Genomic DNA, 25,078 nt, shown 5'->3' with positions numbered 1-25,078 from the left:
GATCCCCAGGGTCCCTCCATGACCCCATGGCCTGGCTCCACCCTTCGTTCGTCAATGCCATCTTTCCACAAACTTATTTCCAGCCGTTCATCATGTACGGTCCAGCGCCCCATCGTCCCTCCAAAACTGGGGCCAGACGGTCCAAGTCGGGATGCGTCTCATGCAGGAAGAAAAGGCGAAAGGTTCAGCTTCCTCAAGACATGTGCGCGCGCTCTCAGAGTTAACAGATGCTTAGTGTGATGAGTCCAAACCGAGATGTAACAGGTGCCTCAGTGCCAACATTGAGTGCTCCTACAACACCAGGGTTGAGTTTCGCGATGCAACTGTTTGGGCAGCACAGAAGGTCAAGCGGAGGATCATTCACGGCCCAAAAGAGCACGGATCCCCTACTCCCCCAGAGAGCCAGAATCGCCATTGGCCCCGCTTCCAACCATCCCCTCCATCTGAGTGTGACATGGTCAACAATAATGACATACCGGCTTCTGCTGGGGAAGTCACAGACTCTCCCAATAATCATGTCGAGGGTAACGATGTGCATCAGAAACAAGATACCGACCTGGACGGACACGTCGCATCGGACGATATCCACAAGAGACAGCCAGATCGTGGGCAAACTGTTCAGCCAGCAGAGCTTACTCCAAGCGATAGACCGCTACTAGGCCTCACGTCGCCGTCTACAGATACAGATATTGCTGCTTGGATGCCGACTGGCGTCATTAGTTCCTCGTGGGACGACTATGTGTCCAGCGACATGTTGACAGGCGATATGCTCCAATATATGCCCGATCAGGGAGCTCTGGATATAAATCTGGAGCCTTGTTATAACGAGATGTGGTGTAGTCTTATGGAGTCTCCTTCTCGCGTCGAACCTGATTCAACAGCTTCCATTCCTTCGACGTCGACCTTTGAATCCGCTACTGGGCAGGAGGGTCAATTGGACAGCGTTAACTCGCCATCCGACGCCGTGACTAAAACATCGGTCCCCATTCTTAAGCAAACTATCTGGACTGCCCCATTGCCGAGCTCCATGCCGAATATTCCAGTCAGAGACCGCGTGTATCTCGCCCACTTCATGTCGCAGATGATCGACTTGATACCTGGCCTCAAATACCTGGGGAAGATAGCCATCCAATCAGAACCAATCCGTTTGTGCGCAAATGCCCTGGCTGCTGCAAACCTCGCCAATCGCGGTGGTAGATTCTCCAAAGATGAAGCTGGCCGCTGGGTCCCCATGCAAACCCACTACGGCAGAGCGCTGAGCTTTGCATCCAGGAGCATGGACGCAATCCAGAGTAGCCCGGGAATCTTTCCAGGCTGCCGTATCGTCATGTTAATTTTGATGCTATGCTACCAGCTTGAACTAGGCTGCATTGGAGAGATATATCACGCACTATCTGTACTTGATTCCGCTGTTTTCAGTAATAGAGATGCAATTCTCTCGCTGGAATTTGGCCCTGGCTTGGTTCAATCCTGGCTGGGCCTTCGGTCCCTCTGTGAGGGGACGCTTCAGCCTCTTGCGTTATTTAGAGGAGAGTCTCAAACAGAGCATGAAGTGTCAGAGCTACAAGATCTGACTACTGGGACATCGCAAGCGTTTGGAATAATAGCTGCCAAAGCCTATCGGATCAGTCGTCGCATTTTGCTCTTCAGATGCACGGGCGATAATGAGAAATCACCATCGACCATAGCGAGCAGGTTCAGTCAGTGGTGGTCGATTATCAAGTGTCAGGAAGCTGACGACATAACCGGGACACATGATTTAGGGAGTCATCTGTCTGAGGACAAACTCTTTTGCGAACTTGCACGCCTGAGAGACGCACTGGATATCTCAGAGGTACCTACAGGCCTTCCTCTCAACTTCGACCCTTCGGTGCCTGCTTCATGCACCACAACCCCAGAGCCTCTGTATCTGGCTGACCATGAGCAAGCCATGGAGCTGGCGGATTATGCTTCAGCACAGATTGTCTGCGATGAGAGTAACATACAGACCCTCGGATCTCCCGCATTCCAGCGGAGCCCGTCTCGTAATCCGTGGCTTCATCTGCTACTCCGCATCGCAGCTGGCTTGGACGTGGAGAAGTGCTTAACTCGCAACAGGTATCGCCAGGGGATCTGCAACTCCTTGCAGTGTGCCGTATTTCTTCTGCAGGACTTGGAGGCCGCGTACTTTCTCAGTGGCCTGTTACAGCGACTCATGGATGTAGGCGGGTCCTATGAGGATTGTTTCACTCCTCTAAACCTGTTGTCACAGTGCAACAAGTTGTTTTGCCAAGAGCTGATGAAGGGACGGACTGTCTTTATGTTGTGCCCTACGTATAACGCCTGGACTGCGAAGGATGTTCTCTTTTCCAGGGGAGATCATGAATGCTTTATTATATTTGGTCGGGATGCTGATGGACTGTATCTGAAGGACATGGTGGAGCTAGAGGAATCTCCTACTGGTAATTTAGACATTCTATAGATTATCTACTTCATTGCATTATCTTACGGTTTCTTTTATGGTTATCGTCATTATAAGACTTGAGGTATATCTATAGGCATCGGTATAGAGATCAATTCATCTTATGTCTCTTTATAGAGATATAATACATAAGCTAAATAATATTTTCATACTTTATAGGCCTGAAGCTCTTTATAACCCTTACTATCAGTACTGCGCGGTTGCCCTTGAACAGAATCTAGTCTGATCCAATTTCTAACCACTGCGCCTACGGCCTCGGACTGGTCAAAGGGACAAGTATGTCCAGCTTCATCTACAGTGAAAAGAGCGAGACGTTCGTCGCCTTTCCAAGTTCCACCCTGCCTGGCTTTCTTGCTATTGGGGCTGGAAGAGAGCTCTCCATCTTCGACATACCAGTTGCTGTAGCGCTGAGCCCGATACCAAGCCTGTCGACTCCAAGGTTGTTCATCGAGGAGCCGCATCTGGCCCGGCGTGTTACTAGAGTAAATGTCAGCTTCCCATGTTGCATTCTCATTTATTCATACTGTGTCAACGAGTCAGTGGTGAGGCTTACATGATAATATCATTGTTACCGTTAATGAATAGCACATGGATGTCAGTCTCGTCGAGTAACCACGTTAGTTGTTTCGTGGTAGGAAGGTAAATAGTGCCTTCGGTGTCCCACTGTCTGTTCAAATCAAAGTCAATGAGCTCAAATGCAACATCAGAGAATCCTAGCCGTTCTTGAACCCATGGCCTGTTGAGGAACTGAAGTGTTGCTCCGCCGTCCAAGTCAGAACAAATAGGTGGTTCAACGCATTTCTTTCTGCCTGTCATAAAGTCAGTGCTCACCTCCTGGAATCCAGACTTTACAGTAGTACTTACTGTCGTACGGGTTCCATCCTCCGGGCTTGACATTATCGAGAAAGTGTTTACCCACCGTCCATTCGCAGCGAGTGGCTGCTAAGTGGCAGACTTCTACGTCGAGGGTCTTGCGGCAAAGCTCTCCCAGGCGCTCACATTCAGGTACATGTGAAGCCATCTCCTCACACTCTCTGGTGCTCATAAGAGGTTCACTCCCATCCTCGCGCCAGTTCTGGCAGAAGAAATCGTAGTAGCCAGCACTTTGTCTAGTTCCATCGATATAGCCATCAACTATGATGGCCGAAGAGACGTTCAGGAGAGGAGATTCGTGGAGCTTCTCATTGAAGAGATGATGGAGGTAATAGGTGACGTAGTGGCCACCGAAGGACTCCCCAGCGAAATGCCATGGCTTGGAGGCAAGCTCAGGGAACACTTCGCTTACGAAGACAGATAGAAACTTTTCGAGTTCCTGGGCTGCCTCGTGGATATTCTTGGCCATGTTATAGCGACTCTTAGCTTTTGAGAACCCGACGCCAATAGGCTGACTGCAACCCAACTGTTAGTACTACTGTGTCTAAGCGCCAGCATGCTGAAAATGGACTGTACTCAATGAATAGGACATTAGCGTGGTCTGTCCATGAATATTTGTTGCGCGAAGTAGAGTTGCCATCTTTGTTGACAGAACATGGCCCAATATCTTTGAATAAGCCAAGCTCGCCAGTTGCTCCGGGGCCGCTTCAAAGAGCGATTAGCATCAAACGCTCCAAGCATGGGGAGGGGTTCATCTTACCCGCTCATCCATAGGATGACCGGGGCGTCTTCTGGCTGGTTACGACTCTCAAAATACCCTAACTATTAATCGTCTTGGCTGTAGTAAGTGGAGTAGCTGACGTACAGAAAAACATGGACTTTTCCTCCGTCACGCTGACCGTTCCTGTCCATTGCCGCGACCCCGCGTCACAAATATCCGAGGACTGCGGGGTGACACTGAAGGTTGGCTTCTCCTCCTGAAGAGCCGCCAAAGCCCACTGAAAAGGGTTGCCTCGAACGCCTGCGATGACCTGGAGGAGGGCAAGACCGCAGAGTGAGAGCATGGCGAAAGACACGACCTTAATTCGGGAGTAAAATGGGCTGGTGACTGGTACTCTGTTAGACCGAATTGAACAAACTGATTTACTGAGAGCTATAAAAGTCGAGTCTCACATTAATTATTTATGAATAGATCTAATATTTACATAATAATTACTTACCTTACCTTTCTATGGGAATGGTTGGCCTTTCTTCTTTCCTTATCAGGTCTCTCGTGGATCTGCGTAGGCCATATTCCAAGCGGCGCTAGTCCCGAAGAGGTCCTCGCAAGCGTCCTGGGTCTTCGCTCCTTCACCCCCACCGACGCTCCCTTTAACATCCATGGATCGGCTAGAATTAGGGCCGACGAGCAGCACATTCTCACAGCAACTACATTCGATAAGCCAACCTCGCCGCAATGATAGCATCACATATCACCAAATGCACACTCTTCGCAGCCATAATAACCCTTGTGGGTGGGCAGGCTGTGTTGTTTCCCAGCCAGAGTGAGTTCGCAGCCTCAGAAACACCTGGACTGCCCTCGTTCTCAGTTCGAGCCAACAACGTAACGGCCGCCGTATGCAACAGCTCCACGCCGGGCGTGTCTGGCTTTATCGATACTCCGGAAGATGACTCCCATGTCTTCTTTTGGCTTTTCGAGAGTAAAAACGATTTCTCCAAGGATCCCATCATCTTCTTTATGAGCGGGTGCGTTATAAGTTGGATTCTAGTTAAAAACAAAATCACTGATTAAACACACGACACAGAGGCCCTGGGGCTTCGTCAACTGGATTCGGAAACTTGATGGAGTTAGGTCCCTGCCGTGTGACGACTGATGGAAGCGAGACTGTTGATAACCCCTACGGTTGGAACACTAACGCGACCGTGCTATTTGTTGAGTAAGTAATGCTGGCGAAAGATCAATTCTGAGACAACGTTCAACACACCATGCTAAACCTTTGACAGCCAGCCAATCCCTGTCGGCTTCTCGTATGGTAAAACAATGCCCAAAGGGCTTGCTGAAGCGAGCAATGCTATGGATCGCTTCCTGCGACAGTTCTTTTTGGCCTTTCCTGCCCTGGTTGACCAAGACTTCTATATCGCGGGTGAGTCCTACGGTGGCTCCTGGGTTCCGGCTCTCGCTGCAAACATCGTCGAGAGACAGACCCGATCCGATTCCCAAGAGGGAGCTGCCGTCCGCTATCCGGGCATGCAGAGGACTTTGGCTACGGCTCGACCGAGGGATATCAACATCAAAGGCATCATGATTGGAAACGGCCTGGTCAAATTGCCTATTCAGAACCCTGCTACTCTGGAAGCCGCATGCAGTGGCCCGGATTCCATCCTCAACTCATCGCAATGCTTGGAATGGGCGCCGCGATCTCTGTGGTGTGAGCAGAATCTTGTCGTCTGCGATTCGCGAGGCTGGCTATCTGATGATTGCAAGCACGCCCAGAGTCTGTGTAACGAGATGAGTGATTTAGTCACCGGCGAGATGGGCCGCAACCCTTTTGATTGGAGACGTGACTGTCACGGAGATGCTTTGAGCTGCTATCCGGAACTCGCAGCAGTAGTGAAATACCTCGATCGAGGGGATGTTAAAAAAGGACTTGGCGTACCTGCTGATAAAAACTTCACGGGCGTGTCCCAAGATTTATATGACCAGTGGGAGGCGATTGGGGATCTCTGGAAGCCGAGCGACCATTACGTCAACTACCTTCTTGACAAGGTAAGTCAAACCACATCCCGAGTTTGCAAACACACACTAACGCCTTGCAGAACTACCGTGTTCTCATCTATGTTGGCGACAAGGACTGGTACTGCCACGCCGCCGGCATGCGGCAGCTTGTCAACCACGGTCTGGTGTGGAACGGGCAGCCCCTCTTCAGATTTCGTGAGCTGACGCCTTGGTACTCTGGCGTGAAAGTGGCCGGTCGGGGAAAAGCGTTCCAGGCGCTAACGTATGCCGAGGTTTATGGTGCTGGGCACCTCGTGCCTTATGACAGGCCTGCAGCTTCATTAGCCCTTATTAACGCGTGGGTGTCACAGACTTTACCATGGTAGGGGCCAAGTATATATATATATGTTGATATGAGGATCAAGAAAATATTAAACTTGTTACTCAAGAGCAAAATGTCGTTGTAGAGCAATACGCGAGATATGGCCAGCGGGTCGCTGATGACAATGTAACCCAATGAGATACTTATTTTCAGCATATCATGATATAAGCCATCATACACTACGTCAAAGAACACAATATAAGCTTATTGTATATATTAGCTAATGTTTTTCTTAAACCTATGAAGCCTTATTGGTTTATGCTAGAACTCAAGAGATAGCTCTTTATAAATAGCTTAGCTAATACAGGTAAATATACCTGTTAGCTATTATATTACTGTCAACCATAAGCCTTCAGGGGTCAACGGGATAGGGGTGCTTAAATTGACCCCTTTTGGTATTTTCATGCTGGTAGCTCCGCTCCAACTGTTGTAGGACGACCAACTTCGATCCACCGTAGATTAGGCTAATACGTAGTCGCTGGGTACAAGAAGTACTGCTAGATGGACCGTCACTCTTCTCTATCAAGCTTCCAAGTCCGTTTACTAGCTATTGATTCAACCTAGCATCACCAACCTAGATTTCTCGTATCGCAGCTGTGTTGTGCTTCAAGATGAGTACCTTTTCAATCTTTACGTGAGCACCACGTCACTGTGCCCCGACGAACACCGCACCTGATAGCGTATTTTAGGCTCTTTTATTCCGGGCTTACATTTGCCTACATCCTTGAAATATTCCTTAGTTTGGCAAAGCTTGGTGCGAAAAAGCCGGAATACAGGAAAGTTTGGTACTGGGCCAATTTTATCTGTGCTGTAAGTTTGACTATTCATTTATCATCTTTCGGAGACGGTCGTTGCTGATCATTAACGCCTTAGCTTGCCCATATCGGTATCATAGCCATCTGCTTGACTATTGCTCTACTCCCAGATACGGAAGATGCAGCTCGTTGTCAAACGTCTTATCTCCTGCTCATTAGTACTGGCGCTGCCTCATTGGCCTCCCTGGCAGCCATAATCTTTGACCATGGAGAGACATTGCATGCGCTTTACACGCTCTCTGGAGCTTTTGCGTGGGGGGCACTGTGTCTTCTAGTGCCCGATGCCGGTAGGTTTCATCTGACGATTCCATTTCTCTTTCTCTTTGCCTTGATTGCAATTCTAGGCACTCCTTATCAGGTCCCTGACGGCGCCGGCAAGCATCCCTTGACCCAAACGCCATTCTTACCAAGTATCACCCTCTCTTGGCTCGACCCTTTACTGAAAAGGGCGACCCGCTTCGAACTATTGACGGAGCATCTATGGCCGATTGACGAGAAGCTTGGCGAACCTTATGCCTTGACAGAGGCCGACGCGTCTCTTCAAAGATGGCGTTTTCTTCTCCCAAAGGGATTAGCTAGGATACTGCTCCTAGAATGCACTGGGCCATTGGTTAGGAGTGGACTGCTAGAGATTGTCGGCATCGTGACGGTCTCTCTTCAGCCCTTTCTGCTAGGTGCGCTTCTCGAGCAGCGCCGCTACACTTTTGTAATTGCCTTGTTCATTACTGGTATGGTTGGTGGCGCAGCAAGGGCACATGCGCGTTATCAGCTGCGCATGGCTGGTATGGGTTTGCGAGCAGCCTTGACGGCTTTGATTTGTGATAGAAATCTCGAGATTTCGAGCGCAGCCAGTGTCACTAATACGCCGGACCCCGTCATTCTTATGGAAGTCGACCTGCCGCAGGTTTTTGCTCTCGTGGAGGCATTTCATACTACCTACCTAGCACCTCTGCAGTGCATCATCGGCTTCATCGCGCTAGCATATATTCTCACTTGGCAAAGTATGCTTGCAGGTTTTGGTCTTATGGTAAGCCTTGTCAAGCTGGACACTTTCATGTAAAGCTACTAACTATTTTCCTTCAAGGCTATCGGCGTACCTCTCTTCATGCTGCTTATGTCTCTTATTTCGCAACGCCTCTCCAGCGTCATGGAGGCCAAAGACGCGAGAGTCTCCACAGTCAACGAGATGCTGGCGCAGGTCCGACAAATTAAGCTCCAAGAATGGCAGTCGTTCTTCAGTGCAAGGATTGATGGGATTCGGGCATATGAACTGATGGAGGTCGGCCGAGTAGCGATTCTCAATGGCGCTTTGGTAGCCCTATCTACCATCATACCCACAGGTCTAGTCGCCGTTACTCTGGTGACTTACGCTGCCATGGGCGGTCAGCTGACCAGCCAGGTTATGTTCCCAGCTCTAGCTTTCTTCTTCAATATCAATAGTGGCTTGCAGGCTACTAGCCAGCTCGCTATGATATATCAAGCAGGAGTGATCTCCTTGGAAAGGATCAAGGATCACTTGATGCCTCTGGACGAGCCTATGCCCAGAAAACACTTAGATGCTCTTCCGGAGGGGCCAAGTGTTATTGTGGAAGAAGGGACTATTTCTACCTGGCAGTCAGGGAAGGGACAAAGGTTGCTCCTCCGAGACATCAACTTTGAAGCTGTACAGAAAGGCCTGACCGTGATTTCCGGTCCTCTTGGCTCGGGTAAATCGACCTTCCTCCGTTCGCTTATAGGAGATGTCCGACAACTCGACAGCAACATCAAGATAAGTGGTACTATTGCATATTGTCCTCAGGTTCCGGTCCTCATCCACGGCACAGTACGGGATAATATTCTCTTTGGCCTACCTTATGACCCCTCCTTTTATCAATGTGTTATTGATGCAACAGCTCTAAGCATTGACTTACCCCGTCTGGCCCATGGTGACCAGACAAGGCTTGATGGTACTGGTGCAGCCCTCTCCGGAGGCCAAAAAAGCCGAGTGGCTCTTGCAAGAGCTGTCTACTCCCGACGCGATATCGTCATCCTCGATAATCCTTTGGCTGCTCTAGATGCCAAGGTTCGAGCAGAAGTTATTGACCAGGTCTTGGGCCACAAAGGAATCCTGCAAGATCAGATTCGCATCGTCACTAGCTCGTGTCAGCCACTGGTTGAGGCAGCTGACAGGGTGTACACTATTGCCGATCTTCGACTCTTGCAAGGCGCTGAATTCATTGAGGATCCATCTCTTACAAGCTCCATCGCGGAAGACCTTTCAAGGACTGAGGAGCTATTGATTAGAGATGAGTCACTTGTTGTGCCACCTACCAGTCAAGTTGGCTGTGGAACTTTCGACGTCAAGTCTATCGCGACCGTACATGTTACAGATACCACAGAGGAGGCACCACTTTTGGGGCGCCATCCTACAGAAGTCCTCGCCAGCGGACAGCCAAACGTCGAAGGGGTGCCGCTTCGGGTATACATCAGTTATCTGGGGATGGCAAACAGAGGAGGTTGGTATGTTGTAATTGTCCTCGCCATCATGGCCAAGCTCGCGGATGTCGCTGCTCTCTTTGTTCTGAGGTTGGCGACCGAAGGCGCTGAGGGTTTCCATTTTCTGGGGGTTTTTACAGCACTGAGCTCAGTGGGATCCATTCTCTCATTTGTCTTTGTTATGGCTGCGTATTTTCTTTGTCTTATTCCTGCCTCTCGTCGCCTCCACGATCGTCTGACTAAAGCGGTGTTGGAGAGCCAATTTCGCTTTTTCGATGACAATTCACCCGGACAGATCCTCAGCCGCTTCACAAATGACATCAATAAAGTCGACTCTCAGCTTAATGCGGGCCTCATTCGGTTTGTGATCGCGGTCGTCATGGCTCTAGCACCCATCGCTGTTATCATCGCTACCGTCCCACTCAGTATTGTCTACTTGATTCCCCTCGGGTTCCTATACAAGTACGTCCAGGCGTTCTATCTCGGCGCCAATCGACAGCTTCGAAGACTCGAGAATGCCTCTCGTGAGGCGATCATCAGTGTCACAGAAGAAATGGCCACTGGTGCTTCCATCATCCGATGCTTCAATCAGGAGCAGCTTTTTAAGCAGCGCGCCAGAGATGCCATCGATGGTTACAATATCACCTCTGGGCCTTTTCAAGCCCTGAAAGTCTGGCTGGACTTGAGGCTTCAGCTGCTTGCAAGGTATGTCGTCGCAGGAGCGCAGCAGGCATCTTACTTCCTTGTTCTCTAGATACTAAAAGGTTATATCATAGTCTCGTTACTCTATTTTCCGCGACACTCATTCTATCTCTGAATATTCCATCCGGTACTCTGGGTCTGGTCATGAACTTTGTGCTCCAGATTACCAACCTTTTCAATAGCCTTGTCGAGGTTCGGGCAGGCCTCGAGGCAGATATCACCTCGTACGAGCGTATCCAGATGTATAAGGAGAACCACTCTGAGGAAGATGTCGATGTCAGCCTCGATCCTCCTTCAAACTGGCCTTCGGAAGGGTCAGTCGTGTTCGAGTCCTACACTGCCTCTTACAGGCCCGAAGGAAAGCCTTGTCTTAAATCCCTCAGTCTATCTATTCCTGGGGGAGACCATGTCGCCGTCGTTGGTCGAACCGGTGCTGGTAAGTCGTCCATCGTCTTGGCCTTACTACGAGCGATTGAAAAGGATTGCACGCATGGAAAAATCTGCATAGACGGGTTAGATCTTTCGTCTCTTAGTCCGGGGGCGATCAGAAGACGTATCGCTCTCGTTCCTCAGGAACCGGTAGTTATTTCCGGGACGTTGAGAGAGAACCTTGATCCTCTGGGCGACATCGAGGAATCTGATCTACGGAGAGCACTGGCTTCCTGTCAGGTAATTGAGATACTCGGGATTCTCCAGGATGAGGACCCTCTCGAGCATAGAATATCAAGATCAAAGTGAGTGTCGGCAACTACACTCTGCTTAGTACCTATAGGATCGAAAGAACCTGAACTAACATATTCAACGATCAAGCCTGTCAGCTGGACAAACACAGGTTCTTGCACTGGCTCGAGCCGTCGCAGCCAAGTGCAAAATTATTATCTTAGACGAGGGTAAGATTACCCACCACACCTGTATTGTGTGAAAGCCAGGATCCGGGAACTAACTGATCGCAATCACAGCGACGGCCGCTCTTGACGCGAAAGTAGCAACTGCTGTGCGGAAAGTGCTTAAGTCGAAGTTTGGAGGCTGCACTATGATCGCCATCACTCACGATATGGATTCTGCTGTAAGTCAATCTTTGTGTGTTGTTTATGTTTGACAAATTGTAACATTTTCTAGAAAGCATATGATCACGTCCTTGTTATTGACCACGGGCAGGTGGCCGAATATGATACTCCCCAGGCATTGATACAGAATGGGAGGCTGAGCTTTGTATCTTAAATCTACAGAGAAGGTCGCAAGTTATGATAACCGCAAATGTCGGCACGAACTGCAGCCCCTAGGAGGTCCTCGTAGAAAGATCATTTGCAGTAATTAAATGTCTGGTAGTTTGAATTCTATGTATATACAAGTAGATCAGGCAAATTTTTGAAAGCTTGGTGTAACCACCTGTAAACAAGCAGTGAAAGCTAATACATGTATTATCTTAGTCGGTTGACACTCGAATAATAGGAATCTTGTAACCCGTGTAAGCATTGCCATCCATATAACAGCGTGACAAGTCATATCCTGGGTAGACCAATATCAAGCGCTGTTTGCATGTCCAAAAGTCGGCGATCTGGTTGCTTCCGAATTTGCACTGTAGATATTCATATCCTGCCCCTTCTGCGACCTTGCAAACCAAAGGCGGCGCACCTTGGCCCTGAATCATGACAGCACCGTAGGGGTTTCCACTTCCAGGATAGAAATTGTACGAAGCAGACTGGCCAGGTGCAGCGCCAGGTCCGTTGAGTGCTTTCACTTCGCCAGTTCCCTTATTTATGCTAAATTGCTGAAGGCTGGAGGGATCAGATTTGAAGTCCAAGTAGAATGAGGTGCCTTGCGAGGACTCAAGGGAGGTAAAGCCAATCCCGTTTGAAACTGCCAGCGCGGGGTCGTTGCTACCAATTGCAATCAACTGAACTGTCTGGAGTGGCTCGGCTATTACGGTCTTTGTGGTAGTCTCGGTGACGGTCTCGGTAGCGATGGTGACATCGTCAGTGACGACATCGATAGTCTTCGTGACTTCTTCCGTGCTGTAGGTCTTCAAGACGACAGTGGTCTTAACAGTCTGAGTAACCCAGGTGGTGTCGACCGTCGTCCTGACGGTTGTAGCGCGTGGGATCTTCACGCGGATTATCTTGGAGACGATAGTAACCCGAGGGCCGTTGACTGTCTTGGAAGTGACGCCGATACGGGAGCAAGCCGATGAGTATTGAGCGGAGTTTGTGCATATGTTGTCGAGGTATTCTGGGATGCGAGGTGCAGAGCGTTTGTGCTTGAAAGGCGGGTTGACATTGGCATCCTGGGTCGTGAATGTCGCTGTAGCCTGCTCGGTTACGAATTTGGTTTGCTCCACGGTCCGCGTCACGACAATGTTTTCTGTAACGGTTTGCACGACTGAGCTTACGCTCGTAGCGATGGCGGACGAGGTACTAGTAGCGGTGATTGACTTTCTGACGGTTGGAGTCTTCTTGGTGATTGTAGTTGTTTTGTAAATGGTGCTGTGTATCTCTTGTCAGTTTTTGCACCATCGGACTGCGCTTGGATTCCGTACGCCTTCTTGGGAGTTATTGTAGTGACAAGGAATGCCTTGCAGTCAGAGGTACGCTGCTTATTGTTGGGCTGCGCAACAGCTGTAAAAGCGCTTCGTTAGCTAATGGCACGAAATCATTAGTAGATTAACATACCGTTATAACATGCATCAGGACTTCGGATAAATGGGTTCCAGAAAGCAGCGTCAGCACCTGCGACGATCATGCCCAACGGCACGAGGACTTCAAAGAACTTCATCTTCGCGAACTTGATCCTCAGCCGACAAAGAGGAGTTGACGAAGAACGACATGAACATGGGCGCCACAGGCCGACGAGTTATTAAATAGCATCGGGTCAGCCTCCCCTGTAAATCGTGGCTACCGCTGAGCTGGTCAGTGTTGAAGCTATTGATTACAATCTTGGATCTATTGAATTTGCTTCGGGGTTCTCGCGGTCTAGATCGACGTGTTGTCCAATCGATCGCCGTGGTTGACGAAAATATCCACCGGACTCGCGCTATTGTACATACCGCTACAGGGATATTCAGCGCCACTCAGGGATGCATACTAAAAAGAAAGGCCTAGAGCCCTAGATTGATCATACGGTGATAATTTGGCTGGCCAGCTGATAATTTTGTTACCAGGGGCATGTGCAGACCCTGAGATCAAAGAAAGAAGAATTCATCAATGCCATAAGATAAGAAAGCTCCAAGTTCAATCGTATCGTATACAGTTTGCACGCGTAGCTATAAATATTAAACGTGTTGGGGAAAATGGTTCTTATTTTAGCTCACTTTACTGCAACTATGGGCCTCTGTGTAGTACTACTGCGCTTCGCTAATCTCGGCTAGATTGAGTATGTAAGAAATCGGGTTAATTCCGACGTCCAACTGCGTACAGGGTCATCAAGAGCCAACCCGAGACCGTGGGGACCATCTGGTAGAATCAAAACCTGAGCCTTTCTCTTATGAGCTGCCATGGCTTCAGCAAACATGAGAGTGTTTTGCACCGGAACCGCTTGGTCGTCGAAGGTATGGAACAAAAACGTCGGAGGCGTTGTGTCAGAGACCAAGTTCTGCGCTGATAAATCGTGCAATTCCTCGGCTGTCGCGTTAGGCCCGACGAGATTGTCGCGAGAGCCGGCATGCGTATAGTTGCCTTCTAAGGTAATAACAGGATACGCGAGAATGCCGAAATCCAGGCCAGCGTTGGGGTTGGTGAGGGTTGTGGATGCAAGGTGACCGCCTGCTGAGAAGCCCCAAATACCAAGCTTGTCTATCTTGGGGTTTTCGTGGCGTATCTTCTTGAGAGCAGCAAAGACCTCATTCTCGGGTTTGGGATAGATGGGTGCAGTGGCATTAAGAGTCGTGGTATAATCGAGAACCCACGCATCGATACCAAGTTCATTGAGGTATGCCGCCGGCTTGTAGCCTTCCTTGACAATAGAGACATGGCTATAGCCGCCACCAGGGCAAATAAGAACGCCGGTGCCCGTGGAATTTGCCACCAGGAAAGCTGTGAGCTTTGCGATATCGAGTCTATCGAGTTGGTGAGCTTTAGTGACATGAGGCTATTATGCCAGAATGGACAACTAGGGCGCAGGTGTTTAACTAACTTCATATTGTCTCTGTCTGGGGCCAAAGCGGCTGTGTTAGGAAGCTCAACAGACTGCCTGGACATCATCTTGAACAAGACACCACGTTAAGATATATGTCCTATTATCTGCAGATCACTTTGGGGGCGGGACGTGTTTGGGGTTTCGTTCTGAATTACCCCGCGATGTCGAAACTCAACTGACCTTGAACCCTTGTAACCAAACTTCACTTCTATTCGTCCGGCTATTCTGTTAAAGCATGCATCATTATAAGTCCATGGATAAGAGATAATAACTTATGGTGATCTTTGGATTATTGGCGGAAAATTGTGGGGTAAAGACCCTGTTAACCAAAGTTATTGGTTCATAGCCGGCCCTTCACTGAGCAGGGTCTCCAAACCGCGATTTAATGATTAAGCTGTGTTTCGGTACTGAGGCCAAGTCTCCGGCACTCGAAGTATTGAAGGTTGAGGATACACATTGGAAACGGGATATTTTAGCCCCATTGACAGGGATTATGCCACCTAAACATTGTACAGTCCGCATGCAGTGTAAGGACCAGCGCAACCATTTCGTCAAGAGGTTGTTGTAAACTTTAGACACAATAGGAGGCATATTCAGGACATGTGGTGAATAACTGTGTAGATCGCAAGATAACAGTATTTTAGAACTATATGCAAGCCAGGATCCGTTTCTGTAGACTGAAACGAATATAGACAATAAATAAAAGACCCATAATCGACATACCACCAGCATAATAAGCAGCAGGCCTGAACACCGAAAGACTGTCATTGTTATCCCCGGCAAGCGAGTAGATTCCCGAAGCAATAGGTGTGCCCTGAGATTCTGGTTAGTAAAGGGCATGAGTAGGAGATATATATGCAACATACGAAGAAGAATCCGCAGAACCAAGTAGTCCAAACAATAGGCAAAATGCCAAGAGTATTCTCTGGTCCCATTGTAGAGCCGAGCATGGGAGGAACCAGACTAAAGAACGCTCCACAGCCAATGCCGTTGAAGACGAGAAAGATAGAGAAGATCCCAACCGAAGATGCTAATGGCCACACGACGAGTGAGCTGAGACCAATAAACAGAAGACAGACAATCAAGCTGTTCAAAGGGCCAAGTAAGTGGTCTGCGGTATAGCCCCCGAGGACCCGACCAACAGTGGAAGCCAAGTTCCAAGCCGCCAGTATGATAATCGCAATCTGATTGGAGTAGCCCATGGATCGGGTGAAGATGGGAATGAAGTATGGAGGAATAAATAAGGGAAAACATGACAAAGCTGTCCCGGCGATAATAAGGAGAAACCGAGGTTCCCGGAAGCGATGCCTAATCATATGGTCAGCAGGCTATTGGGAGAACCAGCGATCCGGAATGCACTCACCACTGAAGCTTCAAGCCGGCACTCATGGATCCCTCGGGCTGTTGAATGAAGTATGAAGCTGGAATACAGACACCCCAGAGCATGAAGCCTAGAATGCGAAATGTCCAAGCGACATCGACTTGTTTCACGAGAAGGTTCGTCGCAATGCTCATGACAGCTGCACCAAGGCTACCTCCTCCAAACACGATACCCATAGCCAGGCCACGGTGTCTCTTGAACCACCTCAGGGGAGCAGTCGAGCATGCCTAGGAATATCAGTAAACTCCCATATCCTTTTCCAACCCAAACTTACAAAGATAGATAGTCCTCCTCCAATGCCAAAGATCACACCGTGGAAGACAAAAAGAGCCCCAACATGCTTTGTCGTCCAACTGGCTAGAAATTCACCCAGGCCCATCAAGACGCCACCAGCTAGAGCAGTCTTCTGGTAGCCAAGCTTTCGAACGGCAATACCAGAGAGGATACTCAGTGATATCATGAAGGATGTTGCAAGCGATCCGACGAAGGTCAAGGTTGTTAGGTTTGTTCCAGTTACTTCGACAAGTCTGACTTGCATAATGCCCCATGAGTAGATCACCCCGAGGTAAACAAAAAGAGAACATGCTGCGGCTGCCACAGCTATCCATCCTTTAGGGTTATCGAACTCGACCGCCGGCGATGTTGGAGTGGATTCGCTCTCGGGTTGTGAGATATCGGTATCATTGCCCTTTTCGTTGTCCGACGAGGTCGATGAGGATGGCCAGTCTGGACCTGAGTTATCTTTCTGAGCTGACATACTTTATCTAAATGCACCAGCAGCAATCAGAGATATAATGATCTTTGTATGTTTGTAAACTTGGCATTGTCGTTCGAGGAAGTTCTCTAGTTAAATATCTGATCCGGCATCTGACCTCGGTTCTCACAAGAGCGAAACCGACGACGAGAACCGACGCCCTGAACCTGTCAACCCATCTCAGTGGGTCACAGCGTATGATACTGTTTGTCATGAGAATTCCATGACACGCCGACGGGCCGGAATCAGTCGGCTCGTCGGTGCTCGGCTGAAAATCCGTCTTTCCCGAGTTCCGGCGCTGATGATCGGTTTTCGGGTTTGACGTTTTATAAATGGACAGAGGAATCCTTTAACAGTATGAAGAAGCAACTTCAGCAAGGCAAAGGACTATCCGCTTAATTTACAGCATTGCACATTTTATTCTGCTTCAATTCTCTATTAATCGACATGGCGCCTTCAAAGACTGAGGACTTTGCTGAAGTCTCCACCTACCAATCATCCAAGCCTGCGAAACCCATGCATCAAGAAGGATGTTTGATGCACAGATCTCTTGTCCAACATCCTTACATGGTAGAGTCCGCGAGCGGAGTCGAGCTCAAGTTATCGACCGGCCAAACAATCATCGACGGTTGTGCCGGCGCAGCTGTTGCACTCATCGGCCACGGCAACGAGGAGGTCATCCAAGCCATTACCGACCAAGCTCGCAAAGTCAGCTACGTCCACACACAATCCTACACAACGGCACCAGCCGAAGAGCTTGCGAATCTTATACTGGAGGGCAATCCATATGGTCTTGAAAAGGCCTTCTTTGTTGGCAGTGGCAGTGAAGCTGTTGAGTCTGCTCTGAAGCTAGCTCGCCAATACCATTATGAGAAGGGCGAGCTAGACAGAGTGCACATCGTCTCTAGAAGGCAATGCTATCATGGAAATACAATGGCTACTATGTCCATCTCGACTAACAAAGCTCGCCGAGCTCCGTACCATGGTTTCCTATACCCTCATGTCTCTCATGTCTCACCTGCTTTCGCTTATCACTACAAAGACAACTCCGAGACTGAAGAGCAATTCACAGCGAGACTTCTGGTCGAACTGGAGGAAGAGTTTCTACGAATCGGTCCTAAGAACGTCGCTGCTTTCATCGCGGAAACAGTCGTTGGCGCGACGACAGGCTGTGTGGCTGCCCCGGCCGGGTACTTCAAGGGCGTCAGAGCCATCTGTGACAAGTACGGAGTGATCATGATTCTCGATGAGATTATGTGCGGCGTTGGTCGAACAGGCACGTTCTTCGCTTTTGAGCAGGAGGGTGTTGTACCTGACATCACCACGATCGCGAAAGGTCTTGGTGGTGGTTATGCTGCCATTGCTGGTGTTCTTATTCACAAAAAGGTCGTTGATGTCCTTAGACATGGCTCGGCTGCTTTCAACCACGGACATACATATCAAGCTCATCCTATCTCATGCGCTGCGGCATTGGCGGTGCAGAAGGTCCTGAGACGCGAGAACTTGGTAGAGCGATGTCGCCAGATGGGCCTTGTTTTGGAGAGGCTACTTCGACGTGAGCTAAAGCATTGCAAGTCGGTGGGTGATATTCGAGGTCGAGGTCTTTTCTGGGGCGTTGAGTTTGTTAAAGACGTGACATCCAAGCAGCCTTTTGATCCTTCGGCTAAGTTTGGTCTGTTGGTGCAGCAGATCGCCTTTGAGAAGGGTGTTGCGTTGTATCCGGGAGGCGCTACGATTGATGGTATTAATGGTGATCATATCCTGCTTGCACCACCATTTACAGTTACTGAAGATCAATTGGCCACTATTTGTCGGGTATTAAAGGAGGCAGTGGTAGAAGCCGAAACAATGACGCTCTCTCCATAGGTCAGACATTTCCTGAATTGTCTGTTTATGGATACGATGTCCAAAGTATATAGACTGTGCATTTTGTAAAATTGATACACCTTGATACCAATTTTGTGGCTATGGAATATCTTTCGTCCTGGGTCATAGTGCTTTGGGTTACTCGAGATTAATAGGCAAGAAATTGCACTCGATGGGCCAGAGACATTGAGCCTCAGGCTGTATCGACTCTACTTCACCTCTGCAAAGGCATCCAGAGCCTCATGCAACTTCCCAAAGGTCCCATCATGCCAACCCGCAATCTGAGCCCATTCATCCTTAGGCAGCGTAGCATGCAGCATCCTCAGCCACGCACCGACAACCATATCCGCATAACTAACCTTATCACCCAGCAAAAACGGGCCACTCACATCTCTCGTGAACAATCTCGCAAGATTACCGAGCATTTCTCTCAGAGACTCCATCACCTTATCCCGAGCCTCGCCCACTAGCGCAAAGTCGTCCCACTGTTTCATCCCCGCACGTCGCACAAACTCAGCCTTGCTCTCCTCCTCAGACGCTGGATCGAACGGCATCCCCTGAACGCCCAATTGCACGTGTGCAGTAAACGCCGCGTCGATGTTGAGATTGAACTTGGCGTACTCGGGGTTCTGCTTGTCGCGCCACTCGGAGAGAGGGACGAGGATGTAAGGATGCTTAAAGTCAAAGTCGAGCGTCTGAGTGGGGAAGAGATCGCCTCCACCAGAGGTTGGGTATGTCTTTTGTAGATAAATAGCGATGTCGAAGGAGTCGCCGACTACGGACCCAGTTGAGGGATCTTCAATGATGGGCAGCGTGTAAAAGTCTTTGCCGTCGTTGAATTTGCGACAAGCGGGGACGTTGAGGCCAGTGCGCACTTTGGTGATGTCTGGCAGGGCTACCCATGACGTCGAGTAGGGGACTTGCTTGAAGTTGAGGGCGAATCTGCTTTTCCAGGGGTTTGGGGAGAAGACGTTCTTTTCCACCGGCGGGCGGGCGGCGATGTCGTAGAAGACAATTTTCTTTGAAGACTCGGACATGATGGGTGATGGAGATGTAGAGGTGATGCAGTTGTCGTTGACGCCTGGAAGATGGGTCACGATGCGAAAATTGATACGTGGCTCGTTGATGATTGGCTTGGCTACGATGTCTCACACGCTTCATGGCAAGTCACCAAATCGGGAGTCGCCATAATTGAATCAATGCTTACATATGCAATAAATACTATTGGATTTTGTAATTTCAATTCTACCAAGAAGTGGTTTGCTCGTTCCAAAGCCTGGTTAGAGAATTGGTTGCCTCCAGCCCTATAGACTCTCAAGGGTGGATCCATAATCCTCCAACGAAGCTGAGGTTCGCAATAGGTAGTTCTTCAATGGGACATGGCATCGCCTGATGGTTGGCTGCTCTGACTAAGAAAATAATAACTGCAAGCTATGATGAACGGACTGCAGAGTATATCTAGGCGCATATTATATGCCGTCTTGTCAAGTCCACTGAGCTTGGTGCTGAGTAACAGATGGAGTCAAAGCACGCGGTCTGATTCGTCGGTCCGTAAAAAAGCACACAATGGTATAGGGTCAAGGCGCGGGCCAAGGCAAACCCAATGCCGAGCAGCCGGCTTGAACGATATTTTCATATTATTCGCTTGCCAAGCGCAATGCCTCATGAGCTTGACAGCAAATTGGTCCACAGATGTCACGGTCTTTTTTCCGCATCTATAACGGCGAGCCCGTAATATTGATTAGATGGCGTAAATTAAGAATGAGGCTATGTCTTGGCCACTGATATAAAGTCTATGCTCATATACCATGCTTCATAGACACTCAAATTTATCTTCATTTTGTGTATGTTATCGACATGTCAGTTAAATCAACCGAAAACTTCCCGCTTGCCAGATATAGGGCTGGCGGTGGACATCCGACTGGTCAGCGCAACGGTATAGAGGAAAATCTGGAAGAGTCCTTCCTAAGTCATTTCACCCAGTTATTCAACAAATATGCCGGACCCAACGGCACCTGGCGTCGAGACCAAATTGGTCTCTTCATGCACCACGTCCAAGTTGAAAACCCAGAAGGCCTGGCCAGTTACCTTGTCGATCAGGATGAGCTAAATCTGCCCGAACTCATCAAGTATCTCACATCACCATGCGGCAACATTCTCGAAATGGCATCTCCACAAGACCTGACCTGGCCATTGAACAACTACTTTATCAGCTCAAGCCACAACACATACCTCACAGGGAACCAACTTTCCAGCGACTCGAGCACTGAAGCGTACAAAGACGCCTTGCTTCGTGGATGTCGCTGCATCGAAATAGATGTCTGGGACGGTAAAGAACAGTGGAAGCCAGGATTCGGCTCAGAGGATGACGTCGAGAGAGAAGCCAAGGATACTTCTCGGGAAGCGGCGCCAAGGAAAATGGGCTTTGCAGATCGAGCCATCATCAAGATTGGGCGCTGGGCCATGAATAAGTTTGATCCCGTTGATCCTGACGGCAGAACGATTGATGATAGACTCTTGGATGTTATTGACGCCGAGCCAAGAGTTCTTCATGGCTTCACCCTTACCAAAGAGGTTCTTTTCCGCGACGTCTGCCAGACCGTCAAAGAGTATGCGTTCACCACGTCTGATCTTCCACTCATCGTCAGTCTGGAAGTCCACTGCTCTCCACTGCAACAAGGCGCAATGGTCAACATCATGGAGGAGGTCTGGGCTGACTATCTTCTCCCTATACCCGAGTTTGAATCCGATTGCCTGCCATCTCCTCATGAGTTGAGGAACAAGATTCTCATCAAGGTGAAGTACGTTCCGGAGGACAGCCAGGGAAAGGGCAAGGACACGCCTGATAGTACGGATGATGAGAGCATGCTCGAGGTTGTTGTGGAGGGAGACGAGAAGAAGGTCAAGAAGGTCAAGCCGCCCAAGATCATACCGCGCCTGAGCCGTCTTGGTATTCATACTCGAGGGATTAGTTTCAAATCACTCGAGGAGCCCGAAGCGTCGATGCCGAATCATATCTTCTCGCTTTCAGAGAATGCAGCCTTTGCGATTCAGAGACGCATGCCAAAGGCGCTCTTCTCGCACAACAGACAGTTTCTCATGCGGACGTATCCTCATGGTATGCGGTTTGACTCGTCCAACTACGATCCTGTCATTTTCTGGCGCGCTGGTGTCCAGGTCGTGGCTCTCAACTGGCAATCGTGGGACCTGGGCATGGTGCTCAACGAGGGCATGTTTATGGGCTCAGATGGATATGTTCTTAAGCCTGAGGGATACCGTCATGACCCGAGCCAACAGCATAGCATCGAGGAGTCTCACATCCCTAGTAAGATATTGGAGAGAGTGGCTATAACAATCATCGCAGCACAGAACCTTCCTTTACTCAACCGTCATGATGATCCCGCCAAGTTCATTCCTTACGTCAAGATCGGCCTACATACTGAGCCAGATGCCCTATCAGCGATGGTCGACGAGAACGCTACAGCCGAGCAAGTCAAACAAGTTGGGTACAGTGGCGAAACAGGCAAAAGCAAAGGTACCAGTCCGGACTTTGGAGGTGAGACGGTGGAGTTTCTCAACGTCGAAGGTGTTGTTCCAGAACTGGCTTTCCTTTCATTTAGGGTCATGAACGATGTACCTGGGCCCGATGTGATGGCTGCTTGGGCTTGTGTTCGTTTGGACAGGCTGAGGCTTGGATATCGGTTCTTGAGATTGCTGGATAAGGAGGGTATGCCGAGCAAGGGTATATTGTTGGTGAAAAGTGAAATCAGGGAAGCTATTTAGCAACAGCGCCGACGGGAAGAACAGCCCAGGCATGCCGTAATAGTAGGGGCTTTTAATGCTCTCAAGACTTATTCTGAAGTATATAAGATTGGTGAGGCGTCGAAATAAACTTCAAACACTCGCAATGCGATTTGACAAAAATTCTATAAACTTTCGTGCCATTATTGCTGCCTACGATGAGACAAACTTAGTGGTCCTGATGACGAGACGTGTTGTGAAACAGCGCTTAGTCATACTGCGTGGTGAACCACGCCCTGGTATCCTTGATTAACCTTATGAGTGTCAGGCAATCGCGTAGATTAGGGGTTTGAGCTGATGAGCTGATGGGACGGACCCTTGCTTTTGGGCTTCGGGGGCCGAGATGCCGCGGGTTGCCGCGGGGTCCCGTTAGCTCACAGTCTGGGCTGTTCAACGCAACGAGGAAGCTCCCATGATCTGCAAACGAGAATGAACGAGAACGAGATGCCATGTAGTGAATGCGAAAGTCGTTTACTGAACGAGACATCAACGAACATTTTGCTAGAACCATGCTAAACGTCGCTGAAACCTGACATGGTGGATAATTTCAGGGCTGAGAGTGAATTTCAGCCACGAATCTTGATAAGGGTTAGCTCCAGACTCCAGATGGAAGCTCATTCGATTTATGCATTGATGGACGTACAGTATTACAGGAGATGAAACCAGACCGTGTCTGCCTCGCGTATTTATATCTGACGCTGAGTGAGACGGGCTCATCCGTACTCCGTACATCCAGCCCCAATGAGCCACCCAACGTGTTTATTCGTATCCCCCAAATTACACCAACACAGAACAGGAATAGTCCACTCCAACATCCAACGAATGCCGTTCTCCCGGAGCGTCTCAACCCTTGCCTGATTCAGGGGACGCCCGCGGGGGACGATCAGCCAGACAAAGAAAATGGCTCGGGTCATCACTGTCACCCATCGCACGTGGCGGTCGTTTTGGAACATCATACGGTATCCGCAGCCGCCAATCACATGGGAGTCGAGAACAAAAAAGCCTCGAGGCTGAGTTGGCGCAGGGATTCCGATGACGACGCGTCTTTTTATTTACCGGCCGTTGCCCACTTCAATGAATTTAAATTAAAATCCTATATAAGGCGGGCAAGGTAAAAGGAGTTCTTTTTTTTAGTATTTTTTGCACGAAACTTTGCGCACGCGACGTATAAATACCGAACAAGGACCTCATTTTTAACACTCTCGTGGGGAATGTTTTCGGACAATGGCATTCCAGAATATCATTCAACACTTGCGCGCGCGCTTTGGGAAATATGAACGACTTTACGACGAGGAGCACATTGAGTTGGAATCACCACCTCACAAACGATGCGTCCCCAAACGATTTGGATTTCCGAGGTTCAGGAAGCTCACGGTCTATCTAATCCTGATCAACCTGATCATTCTCGGCCTATTAATTCATTCCATTCGCCCGCTCATCACACTGCTCATACGGAATAATGAGCTTTTCGCAATCAATTTCTCTGTCGACCATGCAGCACAGCCAGACGCATTTCAAAGGCCAGATGGGAAGAAGATACCGCGGATTCTGCACCAAACAGCGCCCAACAGCTCTATTCCAGAGATTTGGGCGGCCTCGCAGCAGAGCTGCCAGAAAGCATATTCTGACTTTGAATATAAGCTCTGGACTGACGAGGGGGCGCGAGAGTTTCTGAAGGAGGAATTTCCGTGGTATCTCGACACTTGGGATAATTATCCTTTTCCAATTCAGCGCGCAGACGCAATCCGCTATTTTGTTCTGTATCACTTTGGTGGGATTTATATGGACATGGACACATATTGCAACTCGTCCTTCCCCGTGGATCAGATCGAATCACTACCAGGAAAGGAGCACGCTTTATTCAAATCGACATTGCCGACTGGCATCACGAATGATTTTTTGATCGCGACCGCAAGGCATCCAGCTTTCGCATCGGCTGTATCAAGACTCGCCAGCTTTCACCAAACAACCCGCCTCTGGGCCCGTCTTCAACCTTACGCAGCTATCATGCTGTCAACAGGTCCTCTCTTCCTGACCTTGGCAGTGCAGCAATATCTGCTCGGCCAGCCCATTCTGCCATCACCAAACATAAACATCATAGACCCCGCGATGGTGGACTATTATATGACAGACTTTGAAACTGCGACATGGCATCAGAGCGACGCTCAGGTGCTCAAATGGCTCGGCGACAGGCCATGGACATGGTTCAGCCTAGGAATCATTGGGGTTACCGCCGGCATCTACACATTTAATTGCGTGCTATCACGAACTTTTACGACTTTTTATCGTAAGCTATTATAATACTCAGCGATTGCATTTCTCAAGAATAAAACAAAAATTTCAAATTCCCTGGCCAGAACGGGCACATAATTTCATCCCCCCTGTCGCACTGGTAATTTACTCGGATAAGCGGCACGATTACGTGGTCGCGGCGTCGCTCCTGTAATTTTCGGCTAGTTCCAAAGACAGAAATAACCGAAAAACTCAGGCCGTCGAGAAAATACGGGATGGCCAATTAGAACGTGAGCAGACGCGGGAAGCTGATGAATGGACCTGGTCCAGATCGCGTTGCTTGTCAGTTGACAGCCACGGACGTGGCTTAGCTGTCGTGTCACGACGACAATCAGCCCCCTTTTCATCGCATATGGAGGACCATCAGATGCATGACCATGGGGCTTCTGTAAAGTTCACTGAGAGTTTCAAAAGATTGGGGCATTTTAT

General features: G+C 49.2%; 10 protein-coding genes; 6 read left to right on the top strand and 4 right to left on the bottom strand.

Annotated features, from left to right (window-relative positions):
* Positions 1-26: 26 nt before the first annotated feature.
* Positions 27-2,461, top strand: FFUJ_11334 (uncharacterized protein; the record flags this gene model as incomplete). XM_023570221.1 has 2 exons in its annotated part: positions 27-182; positions 236-2,461. The coding sequence occupies 2 exons, from the start codon at positions 27-29 to the stop codon at positions 2,459-2,461; spliced, it is 2,382 nt and encodes a 793-aa protein (XP_023437363.1).
* Positions 2,462-2,607: 146 nt separating this feature from the next.
* Positions 2,608-4,398, bottom strand: FFUJ_11333 (related to PRC1-carboxypeptidase y, serine-type protease; the record flags this gene model as incomplete). XM_023570220.1 has 5 exons in its annotated part: positions 2,608-2,938; positions 3,015-3,270; positions 3,326-3,849; positions 3,911-4,039; positions 4,196-4,398. The coding sequence occupies 5 exons, from the start codon at positions 4,396-4,398 to the stop codon at positions 2,608-2,610; spliced, it is 1,443 nt and encodes a 480-aa protein (XP_023437362.1).
* A 392-nt stretch (positions 4,399-4,790) lies between these two features.
* Positions 4,791-6,436, top strand: FFUJ_11332 (PRC1-Carboxypeptidase y, serine-type protease; the record flags this gene model as incomplete). XM_023570218.1 has 4 exons in its annotated part: positions 4,791-5,080; positions 5,140-5,271; positions 5,339-6,101; positions 6,152-6,436. The coding sequence occupies 4 exons, from the start codon at positions 4,791-4,793 to the stop codon at positions 6,434-6,436; spliced, it is 1,470 nt and encodes a 489-aa protein (XP_023437361.1).
* A 607-nt stretch (positions 6,437-7,043) lies between these two features.
* FFUJ_11331 (YCF1-Vacuolar `full-size` ABC transporter responsible for vacuolar sequestration of glutathione-S-conjugates) lies at positions 7,044-11,645 on the top strand (the record flags this gene model as incomplete). XM_023570217.1 has 9 exons in its annotated part: positions 7,044-7,066; positions 7,122-7,242; positions 7,306-7,534; positions 7,592-8,274; positions 8,332-10,427; positions 10,499-11,158; positions 11,235-11,314; positions 11,384-11,490; positions 11,544-11,645. The coding sequence occupies 9 exons, from the start codon at positions 7,044-7,046 to the stop codon at positions 11,643-11,645; spliced, it is 4,101 nt and encodes a 1,366-aa protein (XP_023437360.1).
* Positions 11,646-11,850: 205 nt separating this feature from the next.
* On the bottom strand, positions 11,851-13,196 carry FFUJ_11330 (uncharacterized protein; the record flags this gene model as incomplete). XM_023570216.1 has 3 exons in its annotated part: positions 11,851-12,907; positions 12,961-13,039; positions 13,094-13,196. The coding sequence occupies 3 exons, from the start codon at positions 13,194-13,196 to the stop codon at positions 11,851-11,853; spliced, it is 1,239 nt and encodes a 412-aa protein (XP_023437359.1).
* Positions 13,197-13,727: 531 nt separating this feature from the next.
* FFUJ_11329 (MCH2-like monocarboxylate permease family protein) lies at positions 13,728-16,693 on the bottom strand (the record flags this gene model as incomplete). XM_023570215.1 has 6 exons in its annotated part: positions 13,728-13,784; positions 13,836-14,491; positions 15,279-15,369; positions 15,422-15,863; positions 15,919-16,163; positions 16,211-16,693. 6 exons carry the CDS (start codon positions 16,691-16,693, stop codon positions 13,728-13,730), a joined length of 1,974 nt encoding a protein of 657 aa, XP_023437358.1.
* A 444-nt stretch (positions 16,694-17,137) lies between these two features.
* On the top strand, positions 17,138-18,556 carry FFUJ_11328 (related to ornithine aminotransferase; the record flags this gene model as incomplete). Its single annotated transcript, XM_023570214.1, has 1 exon — positions 17,138-18,556. The coding sequence occupies one exon, from the start codon at positions 17,138-17,140 to the stop codon at positions 18,554-18,556; it is 1,419 nt and encodes a 472-aa protein (XP_023437357.1).
* A 209-nt stretch (positions 18,557-18,765) lies between these two features.
* FFUJ_11327 (uncharacterized protein) lies at positions 18,766-19,593 on the bottom strand (the record flags this gene model as incomplete). Its single annotated transcript, XM_023570213.1, has 1 exon — positions 18,766-19,593. One exon carries the CDS (start codon positions 19,591-19,593, stop codon positions 18,766-18,768), a length of 828 nt encoding a protein of 275 aa, XP_023437356.1.
* Positions 19,594-20,413: 820 nt separating this feature from the next.
* On the top strand, positions 20,414-22,339 carry FFUJ_11326 (related to phospholipase C; the record flags this gene model as incomplete). The annotated part of the gene is made up of 1 exon (XM_023570212.1): positions 20,414-22,339. One exon carries the CDS (start codon positions 20,414-20,416, stop codon positions 22,337-22,339), a length of 1,926 nt encoding a protein of 641 aa, XP_023437355.1.
* A 1,242-nt stretch (positions 22,340-23,581) lies between these two features.
* FFUJ_11325 (related to SUR1-required for mannosylation of sphingolipids) lies at positions 23,582-24,658 on the top strand (the record flags this gene model as incomplete). Its single annotated transcript, XM_023570211.1, has 1 exon — positions 23,582-24,658. One exon carries the CDS (start codon positions 23,582-23,584, stop codon positions 24,656-24,658), a length of 1,077 nt encoding a protein of 358 aa, XP_023437354.1.
* Positions 24,659-25,078: the final 420 nt, after the last annotated feature.

Source organism: Fusarium fujikuroi, chromosome FFUJ_chr11, assembly GCF_900079805.1.
Source record: "Fusarium fujikuroi IMI 58289 draft genome, chromosome FFUJ_chr11".
NCBI classification, from domain to species: domain Eukaryota; kingdom Fungi; phylum Ascomycota; class Sordariomycetes; order Hypocreales; family Nectriaceae; genus Fusarium; species Fusarium fujikuroi.
The sequence above is the reverse complement of the archived record's forward strand: the minus strand, read 5'-3'. Positions and strand labels throughout refer to the sequence as shown.